The sequence below is a fragment of the Rana temporaria genome, chromosome 5 (assembly GCF_905171775.1).
Source record: "Rana temporaria chromosome 5, aRanTem1.1, whole genome shotgun sequence".
NCBI classification, from domain to species: domain Eukaryota; kingdom Metazoa; phylum Chordata; class Amphibia; order Anura; family Ranidae; genus Rana; species Rana temporaria.
The window spans coordinates 232,078,439-232,106,272 of NC_053493.1; the positions used below are offsets into that span (position 1 = coordinate 232,078,439).

At 39.3% G+C, this 27,834-nt stretch overlaps 1 protein-coding gene across 3 annotated transcripts in view; it reads right to left on the reverse strand.

Moving 5' to 3' along the window:
* DROSHA (drosha ribonuclease III) overlaps positions 1-27,834 on the reverse strand; it is a 478,288-nt gene that overhangs the window by 304,996 nt on the left and 145,458 nt on the right. For all 3 annotated transcript variants that reach the window (XM_040353574.1, XM_040353573.1, XM_040353575.1), the window contains one exon: positions 8,604-8,675. In XM_040353574.1, the coding sequence (XP_040209508.1) occupies positions 8,604-8,675 (72 nt within the window). The remainder of the gene's footprint in view (positions 1-8,603; positions 8,676-27,834) is intronic.

Here is a 27,834-nt window from a genome sequence, read left to right on the forward strand (position 1 = left end):
TGCTCTACTTAATTTCCTGTTTGAGTTTGCGCCCAAAAATACTCAACGTCTCATCTTCTTAATCCTTATGGGAGCTGAATTAACCATAGCAAAGGCCTGGAAGAATCCCTCTGTATCCTTCCTTATGGCAGAAAGGAAAATCTCATGGGGGGGGGGGGTTCTAGGAAGTATTCCCTATTCTGGTTCTTATGGGGTGGCACTGGTCACTAACCATTCCTACCTTTCTTCCCCTTGCCGCTCTTAATTCTCTCTCCTTCTTCTATTCTAGACCTCTTTTCTTAATCTTCTCTCTCTACTCCTGTTGTCAATTAGTATTGTATGCTTATGAGTCCCATGGCAACCTGGAGGTTTCGACAAGAGTTACCTTCATACTTTCTCATGAAGGGTCTCAATTTTAATTTCAATTCTGGTCTTGCACCATGCATTATAACATTGTTTGTCTGTGTGGTGCGTAGTGCTCCTCACAGTTCAAACATCATTCTGTTGGAGTGGTGGGAGGCTCTGAGAGCCATCCAATTTGCATCATAATTAATAGTTATTATTAACTCTTCAGTTTAAGATGTTTGACAAAGCTTTGCATGCCCTTTTATTGTACTTATCTGTATCTATGCTTTGGGATTGTCTGATGTAATGACAACATTTACTATGGTATTTGAGTATGTCTTCCTTTGAGTTTAACTAAATAATACAAAAAAAAAATGAAATAAAATTCCAGGTGGCAGGCTTGCAGATCAGAGAAACAGATGCCCAATATTGAAAGGCCCAAAAGACACTCACTTATCTAGTGGTGTGCATCTTAAGACATTAGGAATAAATGATGAGCTGTCTCAGTCACCTAGCAATAGTGGAAAAAGACACATTTCAGAGGGGACCCTCTGGAATGATGAAAAACTGTCAGTTCATCAGAAAAAAGCTGTAGCGGAAGGATTACCTTGAATAGTGTACATGGAATGCACACTACAATGCAATGATGCATGGGAATCTCCTTGGGGTGGACCAGTGCAAGGCAGAGATTGAACCATGATTTACTGGTTAAGGTTAAAGGAAAAAACTTGCTAAGGTATAAAGGAAGCCTTAAATTGCAAGACATCCTTTCCTTTGTATGGAAGCAGAAAACTTCCTTTACAAGACAATTAATTACAAGTCAGTATTTCTGAAACTCCCCTCACATACGTTATGGCAGCAAGGAAGGCTACCTTGGGAGTGAGAGTATATATACACAGGGAAATATCGGATAGGTTCGAAGAGAAGTTTTTGAAGAGTTGACAGAAATAGGTTGAAGATCCCACGGAAAAGAACATTGTGAGTGACACCCTGTATGAAGCTTTCAGCAAGGAAAATAAGACAACCAGTCATTGAAAACGGGCCAAAATCTGATCTTTGATTGGATCAACACCTGGCTTTGAGCACTAACATGACTAGACAAAGACCAGGATGTGTCCCATGGAGTACCGCAGGTATACAATTTCCTTGCCTCACACCATGTGAACTATGCTTTCCAGGTACATTTTCAGATCTTGTGAGAGGTGGATTTACTATTTTTTTAAGTGTAAGCAATTAGAATCAGATAAGCTCCTATCTTTTAGGATCAGGGCATCAACACCAGCCAGCGAGTGATTTCCAGGTGGAATGATAGACTTTGCGAGAAGTGTACTTCCTGGTTTTTAGGAATGTAGCAATATTGGAATCAGATAGGTTTCTATCTTTTACGACCCAGGCATCAACACCGTACTGTTACAGCCAATGACTGAAGTCGTGTCATAAACTGGTACTTGGGACAGGAAATCCTTCCAATCTGGGAGAGCCCACAGAGTCTATAAAGTCTGAGTACCACATCCATGAATGTCATCATTATCGTACAGACCATGAACCCTGGGAGCAGTAAGTGTTCCTGTATCTGCTTTTCTGCAAGTTTTTCCACCCTTTTCTGTAGTTGAGCTGCATTAGTTCAATTTTTTTTAAACTTTTTGGTTATTCTCGCTCTCCAAACTGTCCACATATAATCTACAACAAGACTATCATGGCTATTTCTCTATGCCATTTATATCCCAAGATACCTTTCAACCTATGCACCCTAAGGTGCTGCATAACTACCAATTCCTGCTTTTTTCACCGAAGCTCTAGCTCATCATATTATCTTAATGCACCCTTGTTACTAGCCTTCACCAGTTTCCATTTCCCTTGGTATTCCCCAAACAAGATCTGGAAGAGAAACTTCAAAAGAAACACCTGATTTGAGCATTTTGCCACACATTTTCTGCTCAAACATCAGCTTTCCACCCCCAATTTCCTCTCCTCACTCTATTGCTTTCTATTGGTTAAACAAAAATGCCTGAAGCTGTAAAACGCTTGTATTGCGCTTATAAAACACTTTTAATACTCTTCTAAAAACGCAAAAAAACGCTCAAATAAGAACGTCAGTAAATCGCTACACTCAGGTGTGAATGCTGCATGATGGTCCTTGTGGCAGTGTCCAGGTACCGAGTGCAACATTTTGTGAAATTTGGTTGGACATCCTTGACTATTGTATGAAGCTTTGTAAAGGGGAAGCACAGAGTTAACAAGAGATTTCCACTTCTGCAATGAAGGAAAATTAGGTGATTTCCAGTGTAAGACTGGCTTTTCTATTCTAATACAGTAATACATTATAGTATAATATAGTATTATAGTACTGTAGTGACTTTATGGGGGGGCCAAGGGCTCAACCAAGCCCAACAGGCAGACTCCCAATTTCTTATGCCGCGCACACAAAAACTTAATTTTTTAGCATGAAAAAAAAACAAAGTTTTTTCAAACTTCATTTTAAAAAACGATGTTGCCTACACACCATCGTTTTTTCGAAAATGCTCTAGCAAATCGTGGTTATGTTCAGCACGTACGGCGGCACTCTGTTCCATTCAAGCTTGTGTCATAACTTGCTTCTGAGCATGCGTGGGTTTAAAAACGTTGTTTTAAACGTTGTTTTAGACTACACACGGTCATTTTTTATGACACAAAAAACAACGTTTTGAAAAACGACAAAAAATTGAAGCATGCTTGAATTTTTTTTTTGTCGTTTTTCAGAAGACATACAACGACGCTTTCCCCACACACAGTCATTTTAAATGACGTTTTTAAAAATGTCGGTTTTTTTCATCACAAAAAACGACCGTGTGTACGCGGCATTAGGCACTGAAATAGTCGCCAGCAGGAAAATGAACTGTAAGGGCCCGTTTACACGGGGGGGATCAGTAATGATCCGCCTCCGTGTGTCCGTAAGCTCAGCGGGGATAGCTCCGTAAATCCCCGCTGAGCCGGCGGCTGACAGGGCGGTCCCCGCACACTGTGCAGGGACTGCCCTGTCCTTTCTCCGCTCTCCCCCTGTGGGGGATCGGATGAACACGGACCGTGTGTCTGTGTTCATCTGATCCGCAGACGGAAGAAAAGATAGGGTTTACTTACGTCCGCAAAATCGGATCTTTGCAGAGGTGGGTGATTACGGGTGACACCCGCAATCACATAGGGACCAATGTATGTCCCTTTTTCATCCACAAACGGATGGATGAAAAAGCGGACATACGGTCCGCATGTCTAAAAGGGGCCTAAGATTTACATCCAGTAATCACTGATTGCTGGGCAACTCCAAAACATGTGAAGAAAGTCAGCTTGTGGGCTTAAGCAGCACCAGCAACCAGAAAAAAAAACAGTAGGTAGGAATGTCTTCACTCTATCTGGTACCAGAGAACAATGATGAACAAGTTTAAACTGAATAAACTATCCTTACAGTCATCATTGTCCAGGTCTGGAACACCCAACATCCATCTTTCCCTGCATTTGCGCAAACTCAGAAGGAGAGATGGAGACATATGGCCTGGTGCAACACTTAGTGGGCCTTAGAAAGGCAATCAGTGTGGTGCAATGATTCCAGGTCTGTCTCCTGAAGAGTTATGGGTGTCTAAAGAGGAACTTCGCACCAACTGCGTTTTACATTAACATTTTCCACCTCTTACTTGTATTGCTGGTTGTCCTCAAAAAACACACATGTCCAGCGAAATTAGTGTGGTTTGATGAAACCTGCTGTTCCACCACCGTCCTACAACAATGGATCCCATGCTACATTCTTCAATACTGACATCAGAGGGCTTGATGTCCCTCTCGGTTTCTTTCATATGGTCTCCCTGGTGACGCAATACTGCACATGAGCAATGTGCCTAAGATTACCCGACACATGTGCAGTGTGCCCAGCATTTCCCCCAAGCATTCTGGGATATTTGAGGTAAGTATCCAAGGAAGCTTCAGGAAATGTTACAAAACATTGCTTTTTATTTGACACACCAAACACTAATAAAGATGTTTTTACTTCCAGAGGATTGCGGTGGACTGGCAATATGTTACATCCACTGATTATGGTGCCAACTACCCATTGCTGCAGCACACCATATATGTGGGCTTCTTTCTCCCTCCAGTCCCGTGTGCAGTGACAATATATATATTATTTCAGGCTACATGGTTGGAGCCAGACACCGTTGATCTGGGTCTCTAGCAGTCTGAAATGCCTCTGGCTAGAGCTCCAATCAATAGTGCTGTTCAGGAAAAATGAGTGCTGTTGTTTAGCACTGCACATGGGGTGTATCAGACTGCTGGTGCCCCATCTTGCTTCAGTATATGTTCAGCAGCAGTCCAGCTCACTATCCATGCTGCAAAGCATAGTAAAACAAAACTAAATTGTTAATTAAAAACCACTTCACTTGCTTTCTTGCAATCTGTATTGGCAAGCAGTTCCCAGGCTACCACTGATCATTTTATTTAGGTCACCCTTTGCCTTCAAATTTTTTTGATGCTAGATTTTTTTCTCAATGACAAAGCCAGCATTGAAAACTAAAAATTCTCTACTTGAATGAGCTGTGCTGCTAAACACTGGTAGACAAGTAGTTGCTTAGCAGTCCTGGCAGAGGTTCTGAGCATTTTTGGAGGTGTTATTTTATCCATAGGTTGTGGGAGACTTGACAGGAGATACAACAGTATCATATATGTGTTTATCAGCAACTCAGAACATCAAAGAGACACTATATTCTCCAAAGTTAATAGCTTGGGAGGTGTAGCATATGTTAACACATGAGTTTAAATTGAACCTGGTCGGACCTAAAACAAAAATGCAAAAACAACAACAATGCTACAACTGGCCATACAGTGACATAATTTCATCTGGTTCAGCAATAAAGTGGTAGTATACTCTGTACTACAAGTTTTACCTACAGGTAAGTCTATAATAAGGCTTACCTGTAGGGATAAAGAATATCTCCTAAACCTGAACGGTTTAGGAGATATTCCCCTCACAATGCGCCGCTGACTGCAGTGGCGCGTGCGCAGCGGGATCCTTGGCCAAAGGCCCTGGCAGCCGCCGGACCTTGAAGGCAAGAAGTCTCCCGTGCATGCGCGGGAGTGACAACATCGCCGCTCCAGCCACTCACAGCGCTGGAGCGGCGATACCCGGAAGACACGGCGAGGCAAGATGACATCTCCCTCGGCGTGGACCAGGTAAGTTCCCTAGGCCTCGTTCCATGGTAAGTATTTCATAATGAGCTAGTATGCAGAGCATACTAGCTCATTATGGCTTTTTTCTTTCAGGTAGGTTTAAAAAAAAAATTACGGCACAACTCTGCCTGACATCCTTTGACTGAAAAATTGAAGGACAAGGACAGAAAATTGTCAGATGACAGCCAGCGGTGCCGGGTGTCAGAATACAATAGCAGTAGATTCATCCATCTGTGCTTTTTAGCATGAGCAATCTGCTTGATTTCATTGGTTTGGTCCGCAGGCTGAACAAAAGGGATCCATATGTGTATGGTCAGCTTTATTTTTTTCACATAGACCATTTTGGTCCTGTGGGTTCTAGAAGGCTCTGTATAAGAATTGTATCCTTATCCAAACCAACCACTATTTATTTTTTGGGGGGCTTTATTAAAAAAAAAAAAAAAAAACAATGCATGAAATATGGGACTGACCTGTTTGTGACATATTTTCTATATTCAAGATTTCAATTTCTCAGATGAGTGGACAGCAGCCCAGTCATCATGGCCATGCACATGAGCAAAGTGAAAGGGTCCTTTCTAATGGTTTGATATTAGACAAGGGCATGAACAGAAGACGGAGCAAACAGGTTAATGTGGGAAGCACCCATCTCTCCTACAGGGCACTTTTTTTCTTGTAAAGAAAAATCATAAATGTTTTCTATTTAATTGCTAACTTGCTAATTGTTCAGCAATTTATAGCTCATTTGATCAATGACTATGTGCAGCGCTTCATGTCAGCGACAAGCTCTCCGGCAACAGTGATCACTCTAGACTGAACTCCAAGACTGCTACAAATCACTGAAGGAGAGCAACTTGCAGCAATAAATGTTAATGAAACAAAGTAACACAAGTTTGAACTGTGGCTGCAAAAAAAGTCACTTCTTAGCAGCACATCTCTAGCGACAACAGCAATTACGTCACTAGCCAACAATCGCTACTACAAAATTCTAATTGTAACATGACCCTAAATCTTCATGAGTGTCACAAACTACAAAGAAAAATTAAGTGAAAAAAATTGAATATGTATTTTTGTAAAGCAATATCACCAAAAGAAAGCCTTGTTTGTCATAAAGAAAACGATAAAGGAATTACTCTGTCATCCTGAAAGAACAGGCCAGTAGCAGTAATGAAAAAATTGCTTTGGTCCCTTGGGGAGTGTACAGGTGTGAGAGCTAAAGTGGTTAATAGGTTACATTGCATATAAATTGCTCTGGTTGCCTGCACTGCCGCTATTAAATATGTATTACTACTGCCCAGAGGCTACTATATACCATGTAATCAGCAATTATGTAATATTGAAGGCAAATAATTGATCAATTGCTTTGATTTAGTAAAAACTGACCAACAAGCTATTTTCCATCTGAATGCTGCAAATTATTAGTTTTGTGGTTTGCTACAGCCAAAAAAAAATATCTGCAACTCCTGAACTGTAACCAATAATTTAAGAAGCAGATGGACCATCACTAAAAAGCTACAAACCAGTGATTCGCTAGTATTTTCAGCTACAGATTAGCATTGCTTAGGGAGGATCATAGCCTTCCTGCTTCCATAGATCGTTATGAACCTAGAACCAGAAAGCTTATTTAAAAACAAACAGCTTTTTTTTAATATAAACTCCCACCATGCAAATTACATCCAACTCAATACACCTCTGCTATGTTCAGTGCGACAAAGATGCATTGTTAAGCATCTGTACGCACACATGCAGCCAAGCATGACAATAAGACTACGTTAAGACTAGCAGGTTCCCCGCTGTACTTTATTGCTAGTTTGCCAACATTACGACAGATTCAATAGCAGACAATGAATCATTTTGAAGTCTGCATTCATCTTATTTAGAAATGTCATTTTAAACTTTGGAAATATCAGGCGAAACAAAATAGCACGCATAAAAAAGCAGCGAGGAGGATATGATGTTTGGACAAAACGTATGTTAGCATAATATGAAAAGAAAATTAGATTCTGCTAATATAATAACGTTTGGTTCATTAGGCTTTAATTATACTCTGCACGCAGCGCTGTAGTTGTCCATGTCTATTTGAGAAAGCAAGATTGTCATCTCCCCTAAAGCGATGTTAAAAGCAACAAACATATCTTGCAACACTACGCAAGAGTGGATTTTTTTTTTTCTTTTGAAAGAAACCGACTGATACAATATGGAGATTTAACTGTATTTTCTTGCCCTTTTCATAATAACAGCTGGCCTTCTGTATAAGAGGTTGGCAGCTAAAACAAACACAATGGCATCCTAATATTGAGGCCATTCAAGTCTATTACAGGTGGCTTCCATTTACCAAGTTCTGAATGACCCTTTCTCCACACACTATTACCTAAAGGAAGAATTACCCATAATGTGAAAAAACAGTCCTGCGGGGTATTGTGAGCAATACAATATTGCAGATATGTCTTTTAAATGGATGGTAAGTTATAGGACCATGCAAGCACAGCCAGAACAAGCAAAATGACCATTTCAAATTGAAAAGCAGGAGAGGGCTGAAGAATGTTTCATACACTGAGGAGGCTTTATATTCAGAAAACTGGAACAAAAAAAATCCTCTGTCTCAGTCAGCTGAATGTCACCTTTTTAATTCATTTAGGTGAAATAGACAAGAATAAACAGACTGTACCAACAAAGTGGAGTTAATTTGCTATTGACTTTCTTGCAGCGGCTGGAAAAAAAGGTGCTGATGTAATAAAATGCATATGTGTGTCCTGCCCATGAACTGCCTCAATGTCTGAGATGAGGTAGAGTTGTGACCCTCTAATTCACCTGCAGCCTGTGTATCCCGGTGGGTTTTAGCACAGTCAACAACAGTGAGCTGGCAGGACATCAAAGGATAAAGCTGTAATGAAGGTGGTAGAAGCGGATTCTGCTACTTATTACAAAATCCATTCCTGTTTCTTTAGTGCTCTCATATCAGGGGAACAGCAATAAAATGTGTACACAGAAAATTGCCCAAGTCCATGTTTAATCAATTAAATATCATGAGGCTGACAAAGACTTTCACTTGCTAGACTCTAGCAATAAAGGGGTTACACACGTTTCCTTACCTCGGGCATCATTTCCTCAATGAAATGAATTGTGTAGTCAATGTTAAACCGGATTACTTTGCACAAGGGAATCTGCAAAAGCAACAAGAACAGTAATCATTTTTAAGGGATAACGCAAGACTGCAGCATTTCTGTGAGCACTTAGCTCCAAATGAAGGCAGAGCATAAAACAGAGAGAGAAATAAGTAGTGGAGAATGAGAGATGGACTTTCATCAGCCGCACATTTTAGCCAACGTACCACAGCAGAACAATGTCACCATCTAGTGGTCAAATGGGTTTAGATAATTTAAGGAAATAATACAATACAGCATTGGGTATTTTTTAACAAGCCAATAAAGCGCAACATAACAAAGTCAATTAATCATTACAAACCCAGAAAAACAAAACATTTTTTGCCTGTCCCAGAAAAAAAAAAACACTTTGTTTATTAAAGTTATATAAAAAAAATATTATATATATATATATATATATATATATATATATATATATACACAGTATATACACACACATATATATATATATATATATATATATATATATATATATATATATATATATATATATATATATATATATATATATATATATATACACATACACACACGTTTTATTTGGCAGTAGAATTTATTTTGATGAAACATTTGCCCTTAAAGTGTTACTAAACTACTATATCAGGTCTCCCACGGTACACAGACCATGTAAATGCAATTATTTTAGTAAATATAAACTAATATTTTTTTTATCATCAGCAGTATATAGCAGTCTTACAACTTCTATCAGTGTCTGGTTAAAGCTTGTAGAAGGAGTTTCCATTCTACTCTGAATATCCTATGAGGCTGTAGGACCCCCGATCCTCTGTCTGGACAGTGCCGATTGGCCCTGTGCTGATCACATGCACCCTCTCAAGAAATTAAAACAAAACCCTCTAGCAATACACACCAAACTAAGCATGTGTAGGGTGACTCCAAAGGCTCTGCCATATCAGGAGATTGATTGGGGACAGTGGAAAAAAAGAAGAGGATCAGAGAAGACAGGCTTGAACCGCCTCCAATGCAGAGGATTAACCCCTTGGGCTCCACAGTGAGTATAACGAGCATGCTTTACTGAATATACAGACTTGATTTGACTGTTGTGGATTTAGCAACACTTCAGGACCCTGTTAAAATCTGTGCATTTTAGGTGGGGTACATTAGAAAAAAACCTGCTTGCTGCATAGCGCTGAGCTTTTTTGTTTGCATCATGAGCACAAGATAATGTGTAATATATGTAATCTATGTCAAGTTTTTTTTTTTCATTTTAGTATAATACTAGAAAACAGCTCTGTTGTTAAAAAGAAAGGAGATAGATCATTACTTGTGCACACGTTCAATATTTCAGAATTCTAGCACTCTAGAACCTACAAGATAACTAAAAGTTGTCAGGCAGAGGGTAGCTGCAGTTAGTTCAGATAAAGTGCTGATTTCCATAAATATTTAGATTATTCCAGTAGCATAGCTATAAATTGTATGAATACACACACCCGATACTGACAATCTGCAGATTTAGGGTCTGTGCATAAGATATAGTATATGAATCCTGTGAGGAGCATGGACCCACTTCCCTTTGCATGCCAACACACTCTGCTGCTGGACTGACTCATGGATTGTATACCTTTCAGCCAATAACTACTGTGGAGGTAAAAGCATGTATTTACACACATTTTAGATATCAGGCACCGACAAGAAATTAGGAGTCTGCTACATCAATGTTCCCATGTCAGGGACTGTAATATCAGAATGGCAACACATTAATACATGGCACTTAAAGCCAGAAAGTACTACACAATATGGTTTAATACAAAACTGTAGGATAAAATAGCAACAATCAAATACTATTATCTAATAGGTGTATATACCTGTAGAATGATTGAAAGATGATTGAAAGAGTAACTATAAAAACAAAACAAAACAAAACAAAAAAAAACAGACGTTGTGGGCATATCATGAAGCAATAATTATATACACAACATTTTTTTATTCCAAAAAGTATACGTAAAGTAGGTGTAAAGGAAAAAGAAAAATGAAAAAGAAAGCAAACATCTCTATACTTACCTGATCTGTGCAATAGAATTGCACGGAGCAGCCCTAAACCTTTTTTTCCTAGTACCCCGTCTGTGCTTCTGGCTCCTCCTCCTGTCCAGTGCCCCCACAGAAAGCTGCTTCTCACAGGCGCTACTTGTGCTTGCTCCCAAGCCTGGCTGCTGAGTCCATTGACACAGACAAAATGACTCAGCCCCCACTGCCTCGTCACTGGCTTTAAATGACAGCACTGGGAGCCAATGGTTCCTGGTGCCCCAGCAAAACCAGCAAGACCCGGAAGTGAGGGAAGAGAAGAGCTGCAGGCGTGCACAGTGCTGAACCAAATAAGGGCTCAGGTTAGTATAACTTGGAAAGATGGGGCCCAATTTGATGCCCAAGTATTTTTTTACCTTAATGCAAGGTGTGTATAAAAGGTAAAAACATGTTTAGGCTTTAGAACCACTTTAATTGAACAAGCTGAAGTTAGAAGCTGGTTGGCATAAACAGCTGCACCGGATTTTGCACTCTCCAGTTTTAGTAAATCAACCCAATTGACTTGCATGAGTAGACCATGGGTACAGCTAGCCCATAAGACAATTTAAAGCAGTAGTAAACCGCTGCAGAATAAAACATAAAACAAAAAATATAATAAACACCTGTAAGACAATGGCATAATGTACTGGTATGCGTCGCATACCAGTACATTATGAAATACTTACCTTAGAATGCAGCCCTTTCAGCCCTTTCGCGCTGAGAGGGCCGACATCTTCCCCCAATCTTTCTTCCAGGTTTGTGGGCTTCAACGCTGTTAGTGGCCAGAGCTGCAATTACGTCACTCCCACGCATGCGAGCCCTTGAGACGTATGCCTTTACCAGCATTCGCTTTAAGGCTTCTTGCACACTTCAGCTAAGATGCAGCACATTGAGTTAAAAAAAAAAAAAAAAAATCTGCATTCCTGGTCACGCACAATTGTATAAATATAAATGGATTTTGCATAGGAATGTACTGTACGCGCAAATGCACATATGCACAACAGAAACACTTGCAATTTTGTCCCGAAATGCTGATGCTCAACCATAAGTACCGTGTGCAAGAAGCCTTAAGGTCTGGGGGGGGGGGGGGATGTAAAAGGTAACAAAAAAGCAGAACAGAGAACAGCTTTATGCAACTATAAATTTCTGTAGGAGGCCAACTTTTCAAAATAGAAAATTAGGTTTGTGGTGTACAGAACATAGAATGCCATTAAAATGACTATAAAAAAGTGACGCCAAATGATATCACAGGTCAACTTCACAGTTTACAGGCATGCTGTGAATTTTACATTGCAGAAGCCAGCCATTGGAAATGTAAAACAGAACAAAAATATGTATACCCGACTCAGACTCTCCAACTGGGAGTTATGTCAATGCAAAGTTTCTTAAAGTGGCTAGTCTAGTTGCAACTATTGCATCTGGCCAGTAGGCCAGTGAATATAACACTGGCCCACATCCTAACATAGCAGAACCAATGTCTTATATGATGGGGAGACACTCAGATGTCTAACAAAATAAAGAGAAGAAGACATTGGACAAGCACCTAGTGTGTTATAGCGAAACAGACAGAGATAAATCAAAAAGTTAATAATTGCATTATATGACACTACATCCTGGTAAATAAGAAACACTCAGGTGTGGTTCAAACCTATACAAGTTGCAGTTTGCATATTGTGAATGCATTTTGTGTTTTTCAATAGACATTTTTGATCCATTGAAGACAATGAAACCAAGAACCAGAAAAAAAAGTCCCTGGCCCTTTTCATAAAATGCACAGATGTGAACATAAACCATTTTAAATGCACACTACTATTATGTTTCTGCAAAACTGAAAACACACTAAAAAATGCATAGGTGTGAACCAGGCCTTAGTGTTGCCCTTTCCCCAGGTGGTGGGTGGATTGGCGTGCAGGTGAACAGAAAAAAATTGCAAATGGTAGCTGAAAATTCGATTATCCATAATACTATGAATGCATGCCTAATGCAGAACCCTCCAAGTGATGTTTTTTATAGTCATTATGACAGGAACATATTTCACAAAAGCTTTGTAAGCCCAATTTCGCCCTTTGTCAATTATCATGTGTACAGACAAGTCAAACTACTTTAACAAAGACAACAGTAAACTATAATAATGTTAATGTTTTACTCAGCGATAAAAGGCCATACTGATGTTAGCACTAAATGGTCTATTCCATCCTTGAAATTTTCAAGTATTGCTAATAGATATCTTGCCCGGTATAAAAAAAAAAAAAGCAGTTTTGCGTAGTTGAATAGTATCTGGAGTGCAGCGGATGCTTTCTGTGCTCAGTGTGACAGGATCACACATTTTTCTGTTAACTGCTACTAGGGTATTCACTAACAGCATGAGAAACATTGTGCCAAGATAATTACAATTTGCTTTTTTTTTTTATGTATTTTTTTATCTGCAACCCAATGTCAGCACATCATAATGTAAACAAAAAAGATCTAATAAACAAAGTGGAACAAAGTAAGAAACAAAGAGGACTCAAACTACCAGACGGATTGCCTAAATAACAGACATCCAATAAGGGCTATTTCTGAACATGGTTATGTGCCAGCACTCACATTCACATGTGCACAGGTGTGTTTTTTCTAAAACACCAGTTGAGATCCCAGAAAGTGGGGGGAAAATAAAAACAGGAGGTATAAAGTGATCAGCAAAATGCATAAAGTATTGATGTGGTAGTAAGATGAGACAGAGGCCAGAAGGTCTCATGGGTCAAAGAAGGAAGGACTGACCAAACATGGATCAGATCCAGTATAAGGGGGATTCCCTATTTAGTCCTAGGAACATTGAACAGGCCTGAATAAAAACCCTGGAAATGTTTCCTCTTCTGCAGCTTGTGAGCTGTGCCTTAGCAGCATGGAGATCCACCAGAGTTTGTGGGGTAGAGGCGGAAACCAAAATTCTAGCTTCAATGGTTCTTGACCATAACATCCTGGGAACAGATGGCCACAAACTCATACAGATATCCCCTACTCTGACAAATGGGGACACCCCTTTATTGTGAAGAGGCCTTGTTCATGGACTTGGGTGTCAAAGAACTTATGGTGACTTCCAAGCTTTGCCTTAGAGGCATAGAAGGAATAAAAAGGAACTCCTTCTATATTTAAGGCTAAAAAGGTTTCCCAGGTGGTGACTTTTTTTTTGGAGCAAAACGGCATTTTTCTTTTTTTTTTTCAGTGACCTCCTTGATAAGGTTTGTTGAGAGATTTGCTAAAAATGCCCTCATCAAAGAGCATTTACAAGACATTTCTTGCACTAACCACTAATGGAGAAGGAAGGGTTAATGATGTCTATGACCAGGTCACTAGGACAGCAGTGAGCCCAGGTAATGTGCAGTATGGAACTTAGTGGAGCTGATGCAAACATGGAAAAGATGGCAGGGAGAAAATACACAGTGTTTGTGTGCACACGAGCAAAAGGGTGCATAAGTATGCAAAGTAAGAACACTTACTAGTCGGGGGTGGACATGCAAGAGCAGCAAGACCAATAATCATGCTCAGTTGAATAAAGTGCCATAACAATTTATGAATATATAAAGAAAAAAATGGGTACCTTTGTTCTATCAATAATAAGCATGCTCAGTAGCAGTAAGGACCACTTGGGCACCAAAATTCAGCCCAGGTATGGCTTCTGTTGCTAGGAGTCTGGAAAGCTGCAAAATAACCCCCCCCCCCCCCCCTGTCTCTGCAGCAACTGAAACTTGCTAGATGAAAATTGAAACTTGACAAAAATAAAGAAAAGGTATTTCTTCTATCAGAGGAGACAACATCAGTTCATCTGTAGAGCATTTTCATTTTTCTTTAGCAAATTTATGTGAAGCACTTCCTGCTTTCCTACCCACATGAGATAGTGGATAATAGCTCTTGAACTTGAAGTTGCGTATTAGATGTCACTTTCAGTTAAATTTACCAGAGAGACGATCTGCAAATGCATGTCCCCTTAGCTCCCTCTGATCTACCCATCATGCCAGTCCCGAGCCGGCAGGTGGAACAACAAAGCCTGGGATATATGGCAGGGGGTGGGGTGTTCTGATGCCTGTGAAACTGAACAGGTGACTGTCACTTCCACCAGAAAACCAACAGTTGTAGCTTAGAAAAACACACACACACACACACACACACACACACACGTCTGCTGTCACTAACAGAGGAACTGTTAAAAAGTGTGCATGCATGCAAACTCACAAATCTGTATTACCTTTTGCATTATACATTAGGCCATCTTTCCTAATCTGTCCTTCGGGAAAATATCAACGGCTGGTACCAAGGGAAGTAATGCAATCATTCCCTTACAGAGAGTTTTCCATAGAACTATTTTATTCTTTGCCAGGAGTCAGATGTGCAATATTTTTTTCGCCCACCAAATACTTAATTCTCCCCTTCTCGTTTTAACCCATTTATTTGTTCCAAAAATTGTGTCTGGGAAAATACAGGACATGACAGAGGTACCACACTATTCTGCACAGTGGTGGTCTTTGCCCCCGCTATGCAAAACTATAGGAGCATGATGACATAATAAAGGCCTCTGTTGAAATGTGCTCTTTTCAAATGCTACTTTTACTAAAGAAATGCAAATGCATGAGCTTGAAGAGTAAACACAGTGTGACTAGAAAAGGTTGCATTTGACCCGCTTTGGCTTCAGCTTGAGCACATTTTGAATAGGACAAGTTGGGTGTTATTTACTAAAACTGGAGTGTGAAAATCTGCTGCAGCTCTGCATAGAAACCAATCAGCTTCTAGGTTTTATTGTCAAAAATCAATTGAACAAGCTGCAGTGAGGCTGGGTTCACACTATATTACACAACTTTCATCCTACTTTTCTCTGCGACATTGGTCCTACACTGCTCCTACATTGGTCCTACATTTATCCTACATTGGTCCTACATCCATCCGGCTTTCATGAACAGGATACTACTTTGATCCGACTTTGCCCCAGGACTTGAAGTCCGACTTTCAATGAGCAGGGATTCTACTTGGATCCCTGCCAATATCAGGCACTGTGTTTGATATGTACCTTGAGGGGGAACTCCACGTAGGGGCTCTGGGGCAGGGCGCCCCCCTGCCCCAGAGCACCTACCTCCGAATGTTGAGGGCATGCGGCCTGGCACGGTTAAGGAGGGGGGGGGCCAGCTCATCCCCACCCCCTTTCCTGACCGGCCGGGCTGCTGCTTGGATACGGGTCTGGTATGGATTTTGGGGGGACCCCCATGCCATTTTTCGGCGTAGGGGGGTTCCCCTTTAAATCAAAACCAGACTCAAGGGCCTGGTATGCCCTTGGAGGGGAACCCATGCCGTTTTTTTTGTTAAAATTTGGCGTGGAGTTCCCCCTCAAGATCAGCAGAGTACAAGTCGCATGCCAATCGCGTGCAAGACTGCAATCCGACTTTGATCCTACTTCAATGATGTTCAATGGACGGAAGTAGGATCAAAGTCGGACCAAAGTAGTACAGGGAGCGCTTGCAAAGTCGGACCAGTTAAGACGGCTCCCATAGGGAAACATTGCTTTTCACACGTCATGCGACATGAGCTTCCAATGTCGGAGCGTATGTCGGACTAGTGTGAACCCGGCCCTAGAAGCGAATTGGCTACCATGCACAGCTGCACCAGATTATGAGTGCTCCAGTTTTGGTAAATCTCTGCTGTGTACACAAAAAAAGGTCAAAACAGCCTCCGCACTGCCATGTGTACTGCTCAGTGAAAGTCAATGCTGACCTGCCTTTGACATGTGTCCCAAATGCGTGTATAACGCAGGAAAACAATGCCAACTGACAGCCCTAAGAGGGAGGTGTATATAAAAAAAAAAGCCTATAACCTTTAAATCTTGCAGAGCTAAAGCAAATAACACAACTGGAAGACCCTCTTGGAAAGCCACAAGACAGTTTTGGAAGTGTACATGCATGCAAATGCACTATTTTTAACTTACAATTTAAGTGCTTGGAAAAAAAAACACTGTGTTCTACTTTAAGAAAACATATTCAATACACTGTTAAGCAAGCAGGGAAGTTAATTCCAGTAACTTGTGGATTGGTATTCCCCAAGCTGACTCAAGAAGTAAGAATTGCAGTTAATTATACCATACAAAATTTACTAATTGGGATGGCACTGCTTAGTGGCATACCCTGTATTTGCAAACTAGCCCTATTTCCACAGTGTGCTATTGGGCGGACTATAAGCAAAGTCAGTAATTTGGGCTCACAAGGGTTTTATTACTAAAGCTGTAAAGTGCAAAATCCTAAAATGGAAGAAGTTTGGGACGACCAGAACCTTTCCTAGAGCTGGCCACCCGGCCAAACTAAGCTATCGGGGAAAAAGAGCCTTGATGAGAGAGGTAAAGAAGAACCCAAAGATCACTGTGGCTGAGCTCCAGAGATACAGTCGGGAGATGGGAGAAAGTCAACCATCACTGCAGCCCTCCACCAGTCGGGAGTTTATGGCAGAGTGGCCAGACGGAAGCCTCTCCTCAGTGCAAGACACATGAAGTTTGCTTTAAAAATACCTGAAGGACTCCAAGATGGTGAGAAATAAGATTCTCTGGTCTGATGAGACCAAGATAGAACTTGTTGGCCTTAATTCTAAGCGGTATGTGTGGAGAAAACCAGGCACTGCTCATCACTTGTCCAATACCGTCCCAACAATGAAGCATGGTGGTGGCAGCGTCATGCTGTGGGGGTGTTTTTCAGCTGCAGGGACAGGACGACTGGTTGCAATCGAGGGAAAGATGAATGCGGCCAAGTACAGGGATATCCTGGATGAAAACCTTCTCCAGAGTGCTCAGGACCACAGACTGGGCCTAAGGTTTACCTTCCAACAAGACAATGACCCTAAGCACACAGCTAAAATAACAAAGGAGTGGCTTCACAACTCTGTGACTGTTCTTGAATGGCCCCCCAGAGCCCTGACTTAAACCCAATTAAACATCTCTGGAGCGACCTAAAAATGGCTGTCCACCAACGTTTACCAACCAACCAGAAAGAACTGGAGTGGATCTGCAAGGAGAAATGGCAGAGGATCCCCAAATCCAGGTGTGAAAAACTTGTTGCATCTTTCCCAAAAAAGACTCATGGCTGTATTAGATCAAAAAGGTGCTTCTACTAAACATTGAGCTAAGGGTCTAAATACTTAGGAACATGTGATATTTCAATTTTTCTCTTTTAATAAATCTGCAAAAATGTCAACAATTCTGTTTTTCTGTCAATATGGGGTGCCGTGTGTACATTAACCACTTAAGAACCTTGCCTGTTTTTCAGATTTGGTGTTTACAAGATTAAAACATTTTTTTTTTGCTAGAAAATTACTTAAAACCCCCAAACATTATATATTTTTTTCTAACACCCTAGATAATAAAATGGTGGTCATTTCAATACTTTTTGTCACACCGTATCTGCGCAGCGGTCTTACAAGCGCACTTTTTTTGGGGAAAAAAAACATTTTTTTAATTAAAAAATAAGACAACAGTAAAGTCAGCCCATTTTATATATATATATATATATTGTGAAAGATAATGTTACGCCAAGTAAAATGATACCCAACATGTCAGGCTTCAAAATTGCGCCCGCTCGTGGAATGGCGTAAAACTTTTACCCTTAAAAATCTCCATAGGCAACGTTTAAAAAATTCTATAGGTTGCATCTTTTGAGTAACTGAGGAGGTCTAGGGCTACAATTATTGCTCTCGCTCTAACGATCGCGGTGATACCTCACTTGTGTGGTTTGAACACCATTTTCATATGCGGGCGCTACGTATGCGTTCGCTTCTGCGCGCAAGCTCGTCGAGATGGGGCACTTTAATTGTTTTTTATTATTTTTATTATAAATTTTTACACTAAAAAATGGGTCACTTTTATTCCTATTACAAGGAATGTAAACATCCCTTGTAATAGAAAAAAGCATGACAGGTCCTCTTAAATATGAGATCTGAGGTCAAAAAGACCTCAGATCCCATATTTAGACTAAAATGCAAAATAAATAAATAAATAAATACATTTGTTATTTGAAAAAATTACAACAAGAAAATGTCCCTTTAGGAAGCATGGGCAGAAGTGACGTTTTGACGTTGCTTCCGCCCTGCTATGCTATGGAGACAGGTGGGGGCCTTCTTGCCCTCACTCGTATCCCAGCCGAGGAGAGGAAAGGACCCGATCGCCTCCGCCGCTGCTGCCATTACCGAGATATCCATCTTTAAAAAAATGATGTATATATACAGTGAGGGGTACTTAAGTGGTTAATGAGAAAAACAAATGAACCTAAATGATTTTAGCAAATGGCTGCAATATAACAAGGAGTGAAAAATTTAAGGGAGTCTGAATACTTTCTGTACCCACTGTATAAGCCGATTGGCTACCATGCACAGCTGTACCAGATTCTGAGAGCACCAGCTTTTGTAAATCTCCCCGCACAATGTCTGTCTAAACAGTTTCCAATCCGTGGGAATCAAATTTGTAAACACCCATGCAATCAGATTCTGATCCAAACCAAAAAAAGGGTTTTGCGCGACTTTAACTTCTTGAGACCCGCGCTATAGCCGAATGACGGCTACAGCGTGGATCTGAATATCCAACAGGACGTCAATTGACGTCCGCCCCTTTGGGCGTTCCCTGTGCGCGCTCCAGAGCGTGCAGTGGGGAAACTCTGCGTTGGCCGTGTCCCTTGGACACAGCCAATTACAGATCGCCGCAAACGGCCAATCAGAGTGCCCGTTTGCGATGCGATCTGTGCGGACAATGAGAGATGATCTCATATGTAAACATATGAGATCATCTCTCATTGCCGGCTCACACAGAAACAGCGTCCTGTCTCTGAAGAGGAGACCGATCTGTGTCCCTTGTACATAGGGACACAGATCGGTCACCTCCCCCAGTCACCCCCCTCCACCTACAGTTAGAACAATGCAGGGATTACATTTAACCCCTTCCTCACCCCCTAGTGTTAACCCATTCAATGCCAGTCACATTTATACAGTAATTAGTGCATATTTATAGCACTGATCACAGTATAAATGTGAATGGCGCCAAAAATGTGTCAAAAGTGTCCGATGTGTCCGCCATAACGTCGCAGTCCCAATAAAAATCGCAGATCGCCGCCATTTCTAGTAAAAAAAAAAATAATAAAAAATAATAATTCTGTCCCCTATTTTGTAGGCGCTATAACTTTTGCACTTATTGCGATTTCACCTGGGCAGGAGGGGGGTATATGTGCCCAGTAAGCAAGTGGTTAATATGAATGAAAATTCAGCCATACAATCTGTATGGTTAAATCCGTGTTGCACAGACATTGCATGTGATTTGCACAGCAGTGCGAATCACATACGATGTCTGACATGGCAGCAGTGAGAACCCGGCCTCAGCATGTGTTGCCCCGACAATCTTCATGTGGAGAATCAAATAAATACACCTAATGACTCACTGAAGGAGTAAGAAATTGATCCACATGTAGACAATGTTGTACCTTATACATACAGAACCGACTGCGCACAAATGGTGCTTTGTGTATTATCAATAGGATTCTGCAAATGTTTTACTTCTCAGTCATCTGCCCTGGAAATGTAAGTGTTTAAGAGGGCCAATATTTAATGGGACATTGATGTCATGGATCAGTAACACAAACACTATGCTCAGAATGTGAAATAAAATGTTATTTCTACAACACACTACTAGAAAAAAATAACTGAGAATATGTTTAAGTTGTCCAACATTAGTGGGAGTTGGTCCACAAGGGCCCAAATGTAATAAATAGTGTTAAGCAGATTACAGTGAATCTAATATTCATTCACAGCAACTAATCTCAGCTTACTGTCTCTCTGGAACTCTCAGATACTGACAATGGGAAGACTGTGGATAAGAAAGTGTAACGTGTGTTATATTAGAAATCATATAACAATATGCACCCATCTGTTTCTTCCAGGCATTTTTTTTTAATTGTATAGATTATTATTTTTTGTACTCGTATAGAAGAATAAAGAAATGTAGGTGCAATTATTAATGTAAAAGAAGGAAAAAATTGCTACTCCAACTATAGCATGATTATATATATATATAAAAATATATATATATATATATATAAAAATATATATATATATATATATATATATATATATATATATATATATATATATATATAAAAAAATATATATATAAAAATATATATATATATAAAAATATATATATATATAAAAATATATATATATATAAAAATATATATATATATAAAAATATATATATATATATATATATATATAAAAATATATATATATATATATATATATATATATATATAAAAATATATATATATATATATATATATATATATATATAAATATATATATATATATATATATATATATATAAAAATATATATATATATATATAAAAATATATATATATATATATAAAAATATATATATATAAAAATATATATATATAAAAATATATATATATAAAAATATATATATATAAAAATATATATATATAAAAATATATATATATATAAAAATATATATATATATAAAAATATATATATATAAAAATATATATATATAAAAATATATATATATAAAAATATATATATATATATATATATATATATATATATATATATATATATATATATATATATATATATATATATATATATATATATATATATATATATATATATATATATATATATACACACTGGACAGATAGATTTTGTTTCCACAGACTACACTTGTTGAGTTATTTTGAGGGGACATCAAATTTACACAAGCTGTACAATCACTTTATATTGTAGCAAAGTAGATTTTTTTTCAGTGTTATCACATGAAAAGATATAATAAAATATTTACAAAACTGTGAGAGGTGTACTCACTTTTGTGAGATACTGTAAACCCTGTGTAGATATATTGATATCCCAAATGCTTTTAACCACTTAAAGGGTCACTAAAGGAATTTTTTAATTTTTTTAGCTAAATAGCTTCCTTTACTTTACTGCAGTCCTGGTTTCAAGTTCGTTTTTGCTTTGATGTTGCTGTAATTCCTCACTGTTCTGGACACTTCCTGGTTGTCTGTTTCCTGATAACCACAGTACTGGGAGATTTCTCACTGTGGTCACTAATCAAGGAGGTGTGATTACTGTGTGTCTAAAACCCCTCAGCACCAATCCAGTTTTGTTTTACAAACCATCACTGCCCTCTATTAGCTCTCTGGCTCTGTACATCAGAGAACCAGGAAAAAGCAGCAAAAACTAAACTAAACTGCAGGCACATTATATGATTGGTTTTTATCTATTTTTAATCATTTTTAAAAGGAATTAGTTAACTATTATGTCTCTATACCCTGTAAACTGTCATTTCAGCAAAAAAAAAAAAAAAAAAAATCCTTTAGTGACCCTTTAAGCCCCGAGTCTGTTTTTCAGACTGTTTTTACACGTTAAAAACACTTTTTTTGCTAGAAAATTACTTCGAACCCCCAAACATTATATATTTTTTCTAACATCCTAGAGAATAAAATGGTGGTCATTGAAATACTTTTTGTCACACCGTATTTGCACAGCGGTCTTACTTACTCAAAAAAATCTAATTTTTGAATTAAAAAAATAAAACAACAGTAAAGTTTTTTTTTAATATTGTGAAAGATAATGTTACGCCGAGTAAATTGATACCCAACATGTCACGCTTCAAAATTGTGCCCGCTCGTGGAATGGCTTCAAACTTTTACCCTTAAAAATCTCCATAGGTGACGCTAAAAAATACTACAGGTTGCATGCTTTGAGTTACAGAGGAGGTCTAGGGCTAGAATTATTGCACTCACTCCAGCGATCGTGGTGATATCTCACATGTGTGGTTTGAACACAGTTTTCATATGCGGCGCTATTCACATATGTGTTTGCTTCTGCGCACAAGCTCGTCCGGACGGGGCGCTTACATTTTTGAATTATTATTTTACTAGATTTTATTTATTTTTACAGTTTTCTTGAAATTGTTGGGTCACTTTTATTCCTATTACAAGGAATGTAAACATAAAAAAAAACTTGAAAAAATTACAAAAATAAAATTGGCCCTTTAAGACGTATGGGCGGAAGTGACGTTTTGACGTTTCTTCCACCCTGCTACGGTATGGATACGGGTGGGGGTCATCTTGCACTCACTCATATCCATGCCCAGCACGAGGAAGGACTCGATCACCTCCGCCGCTGCCGTCGGCTCCGGTAAGCGGTAGAGGGCGCGGGAGAGTGGTGGGCCCTCTCATGCCGCCGATAACGGTGATCTCGTGGCAAATCCACCACAGAGACCACCATTATTGTTTACAGGAACGCCGCCTAAAGAGATGGCTACCTCGGTTGTGGCAGCAGTTGCTGATATTTCTGAGATATCCCTCTCCAAATTAAGGATGTATATATAGTTGTGCGGCGGTCCTTAAAGTGGATGTAAACCCAAAAAATTGTTTTTTTGTTTTTGATGTCACAATGTAGAGTATAAGATTCCCTATCATCTGTGTCCAGTCTTGCCACACAAAGTTAATCCAGCGCTGAGCAATCCTCTTTTAATGTTCAGTGGAAATTAACAGAATTCCAGATAAAAACTTGCCAAATTATAAAGTCCGTTTCTCTGTCCTTGCTTTGTGTTACAGGTTATTTACATATCTAGAGCTTGGACATGTTTATCATATGTTATGTTATGTTTATCATAATATGAGGTGATCCAAAGTTCATTGTATATTACCAGGATATGTAAATAACCTGTAACACAAAGCAAGAACAGAGAAACGGACTTTATAATTTGGCAAGTTTTTATCTGGAATTCTGTTAATTTTCACTGAACATTAAAAGAGGATTGCTCAGAGCTGGATTAACTCTGTGTGGCAAGACTGGGCACAGATGATAGGGAATCTTATACTCTACATTGTGACATCAAAAACAAAAAAACATTTTTTGGGGTTTACATCCACTTTAAGTGTTTAAATATGTGAGACTCTTTTTCCACATGCTTCTCTATATTCCATTGTAAAATTAGTTGGCCTCCATATCATAGATCTCTTAATGCATAGGGTGCAATTTTTCATGGTTATTGTAAGAAACAACGGGAGAGATTTACTAAAACTGGTAAACACAGAATCAGGTGCAGCTGTGCATAGTAACCAATCAGCTACTAACTTCAGCTGGACCAGAGGGAGGAAGAGGATGCACAGTGTTATGTCCCGTACACGCGATCCGAATATTGTACGAAAACTGTCGTCCGAGGAAGAATCGTACTATAAATTGGATCGTTAGTACAGAGCTTTCGAGAGCCGATTGCGACAATTCATCTGATATTATTAGATCGAACAAAGCACGAACATTTTTCTTGTACGATAGCAGATTGTATGATTTTTGTTTAGTCAGTACAGTTGTCGTCCGAGAATACAATACAAATACATAACACATGACATCACTTCCGATTTTTTTTTTCTGTTGTATGAGAATTTGTGACTTTATTAACCTATTCAATTTCTACTTGCAACCATTATGTAAAAAAAGTCGCATGATCTCTCGTTCGATTTTTGGATTGTGTGTACGGGCCATTAGGCTGGGTTTATACTTATGCAAATTGGATGCAGCTTTCCCCACATTTAATTTGCATGACAGGAGAGTGTGCCCGGCTCTCAATGGAGTCGATTCACACACCTCCGGGGCGGCTGCGGTCAGCACTGGAAAATGGTCCTGTGCATCTTCGGCTCAGTTTGAGGTCCGAATTCAGGCAACAATTCAGACCTGATAGCAAATTCTGCTAGATCATAAATAGATTTAATAAAAGCTAAAAAACTGGTCAAGAGGGATCTGGGGAGGCATTACTTTATGAAGGATTGTTTTATAGAAGAGAATATATCAATTCCCCATTATGCATAGATTATGTAGAGCTCTACTTAGGCACAGAAGTGTTAAGATTTTTTATTTAAATGCAAGATTATTTGCATTTATCTAGTACATTTATAGTTTTGGTGTCAGTCTTGTGCATAATTTACATTTACACTTCAGAGCCACTAATCATTTTATTAGCCACCATATTGCATATACAATTACAAAGCTGCATCACAATGTGCTTACTTATTCCAACACACCTTTGTCTGTCCTTCAGTAAGTGGCTGAGGCCACCCAAAAAAAAAAAAAAAACATTTTAGTTCATTTAGTTGATCTTAAATATTGTGCAGACATAATATTGTAATGCAATGTCACAGGCACAAAATTGATGGGAAATCCAAAATTATAAAGTAGTAGAACACAAACTGAATTTCAATTTGAGAGTTGTCATCTGCACCAGGAACAACCCTCTAATTGGGAAATTCCCCAACTCTGTAGAGGATTATATTTACTTCCTGGTGTGTCTTTAGAACAGAAAGTGAAGAATAAGCTCTCCTAAAGGACACAGAAAGCTAAAACTAAACTGATAGGGCCAGATCCACAAAGAACTTACGCCGGCGTATCTATTGATACGCAGCGTAAGTTCTACGATGCGCCGTCATTCTTTGTTTTGTATTCAAAAAACAAGATACGACTGAATGTGGGCTTGATCCGACTGACGTACGTCTTAGTACGCCGTCCGATCTTAGGTGCATATTTACGCATTTACGCTGGCCGCTAGGTGTTACTTCCGTTGATTTCCACGTAGAGTATGCAAATCGGCTAGATACACCGATTCTCAAACGTACGTCCGCCCGACGCATTTTTTTACGTCGTTTACGTAAGGCTTTTTACGGTGTAACTAGTGGAAAAATGGATATTACCGCGCTTATCAAAGGAGGGGAAACAGAGAGGGGAAGAAAGGGGGAGGGGAAATGAAAGTGATGAGAAGTGGAGGTACAGCTGCGGCACTGGAAGGTGTATCAAACCATAAGCAATTGAAAATGGGGAGGGTAGTGCTGCGCTAATCAGTGGTGAATGGATAAGTGAATAAACAGGTGGGGGAGGGGAATGAAAGTAGGTGTAATTGAAATGAGGAGCAATATAGCCCAAATGGCATCAGCATAAAAATAAATATAAATGATCAGTGAACAATAACAGTAATGGTGCAAATCATATAACTACACAGGTTCCTCTTAATGTGATGAAATACACTATAAGTAATGGTGCAAAAAAAATTCCAGGTAACTGTGCTAAGTGACACTCCTATACTGGTGATAAACAGTCCATCAACAGAGTTTGAAAAATATTAGCAAAAAATATAAGTAAAATTTCAAAAGTCCAAGAAAGCAAAAGTGCAAGTGTAGGTCCGCAATATGGAGTGAGAGGAAAATGGGTATCCAGTGATCCTTTTAGGGTAAGTAAGGATGTCCCCTTACCTTACTGCTGTAAGGTAACAGCATATAGATCCAACCACATTAGATGGTTCACTCGATGGGCTCTGATCCAACAACGGCAGGTCCTACTTGGAGTTCTCGTCCCAGATTGGTCAGTTTCTCGCCCCAAAGAAATAAAGCATCGATGGTGTGATACCGTTTTCAAAATTTTAATTCTCAAAGAAAATAGACAGGGGTACTCACATAATCCAAAATACAATTGAGCATGTAAAAAAGAGGGGCAATCTGTCGCCAACGTCACCTCCGATACCTCTCAGTGGACTCATGCGCATTCGTCACTATCATGTGACTTCCTCAGGAGTAGTGAGAGGCATAAATGGGATCCTTTTTATAAGGTGACTTGTTTAGTAGGCTGTAAGTAAACTCAGCTGTTTGCCATGTAAATAATGCAGCTGCAGCCATTTTCCCGTAGTCTGCTAGGCATTTAATAGTAAAATCAAAAAATCAAAAAATTTCGCCCAGCATATAAAATATTTAAATTAGTAGCATTCAAATGGTGGGTGACAGATATGACATCTCATTTATATGGTTAACAATGAAAAAAATTGAAAAAACTTAAAAGCTTCAGCCAGGGGACGGAGACCATGGGGGGGGGCAAACACAGAAGTCCCATTGTACTATCATAACATTCTGTGTTGACAGTACACAGCGTTCTACAGGAAGTCTGGCAGCCGCCATTTTGTTGTAGCTCAGAAGACGTCCCCAGCATCTCACAGAGCGCTGGGGATACGTCTTACAAAAGTGAGCCATTCTGTCTGATGTCTGGTCGGGGGCCTGCATGGGGCCCCCCGACCTCGGCCAGCATCACAAATAGGCTTCCATCACGTATCGGCGGCGTCTATCAAAACGAGCGCCGCCGGAAGTGGAGCTGCAGCCACCTTGCAGCCACCGGAAGTGGAGCCGCGGCCATTTTTTTGAAGCCAATGCTTGTTAAATGGTGACACACGGCGTCCTCACAAGGGAGCACTCGAGGGAAACAATGAAAAACACAGGGGAGCAGGAATTTATGTGTATATACACACTCATAATGCACCGAGAAGTTTGAGGCTCAATTGGTATATTAAAAAATATTAAGAGCCAGAATAATTTGTTAAAAAATATATATATATGTTAAAAAGTATAAAAAATTTAAATGAATGTATGTCGACATATTTAATTTCATTGAATGGATATGCCACATAAGGTTAAAAGACGTAGATGACGTGTGCGAACAGATCCACATATACAGATTAAAAACAATCTACGTCATCAATATTAGATAGCGAAAAGGAGAGAACAGAGAGGGTAAGTAAAGCAAGAAATAAATCAAAAAATAAAGTCTTATCGGTCACTTAAAAAACAATTAAGATCAAAATCTATGTTAAGACCTCGGGGAGCAAAAGTATCCAGAGTAAATATCCAGCGAGATTCTAACTTTATGCCCGCCTCGCCAGTGTCTCACATAGGGCTCTATGCCCCAAAATTTAAGATGTGTCGGATCTTTATTGTGGTGGGTAAGGAAGTGTCTTGATACACTATGTTTATCGAAACCTTTAAGGATGTTTTGGACATGTTCTTTTATACGCACTCGTAATGCTCTTTTTGTCCGGCCTATGTATTGTAGACCGCAACTGCATTCGAGTGCGTATACAACTCCCTCTGTGTTACAGCAGATAAATTCTTTTATTTCGTATACATCTCCTGTACTAGTTGCAGTAAAATCTTTCCTCTTCTGGTTCGGTTTGTGAGTTCTCAAACATGCGTAGCATCTTTTGCATGGAAAAAAACCTTTACCAGTGAAAAAAGAGAGGAAGTTGTTTTTATTTT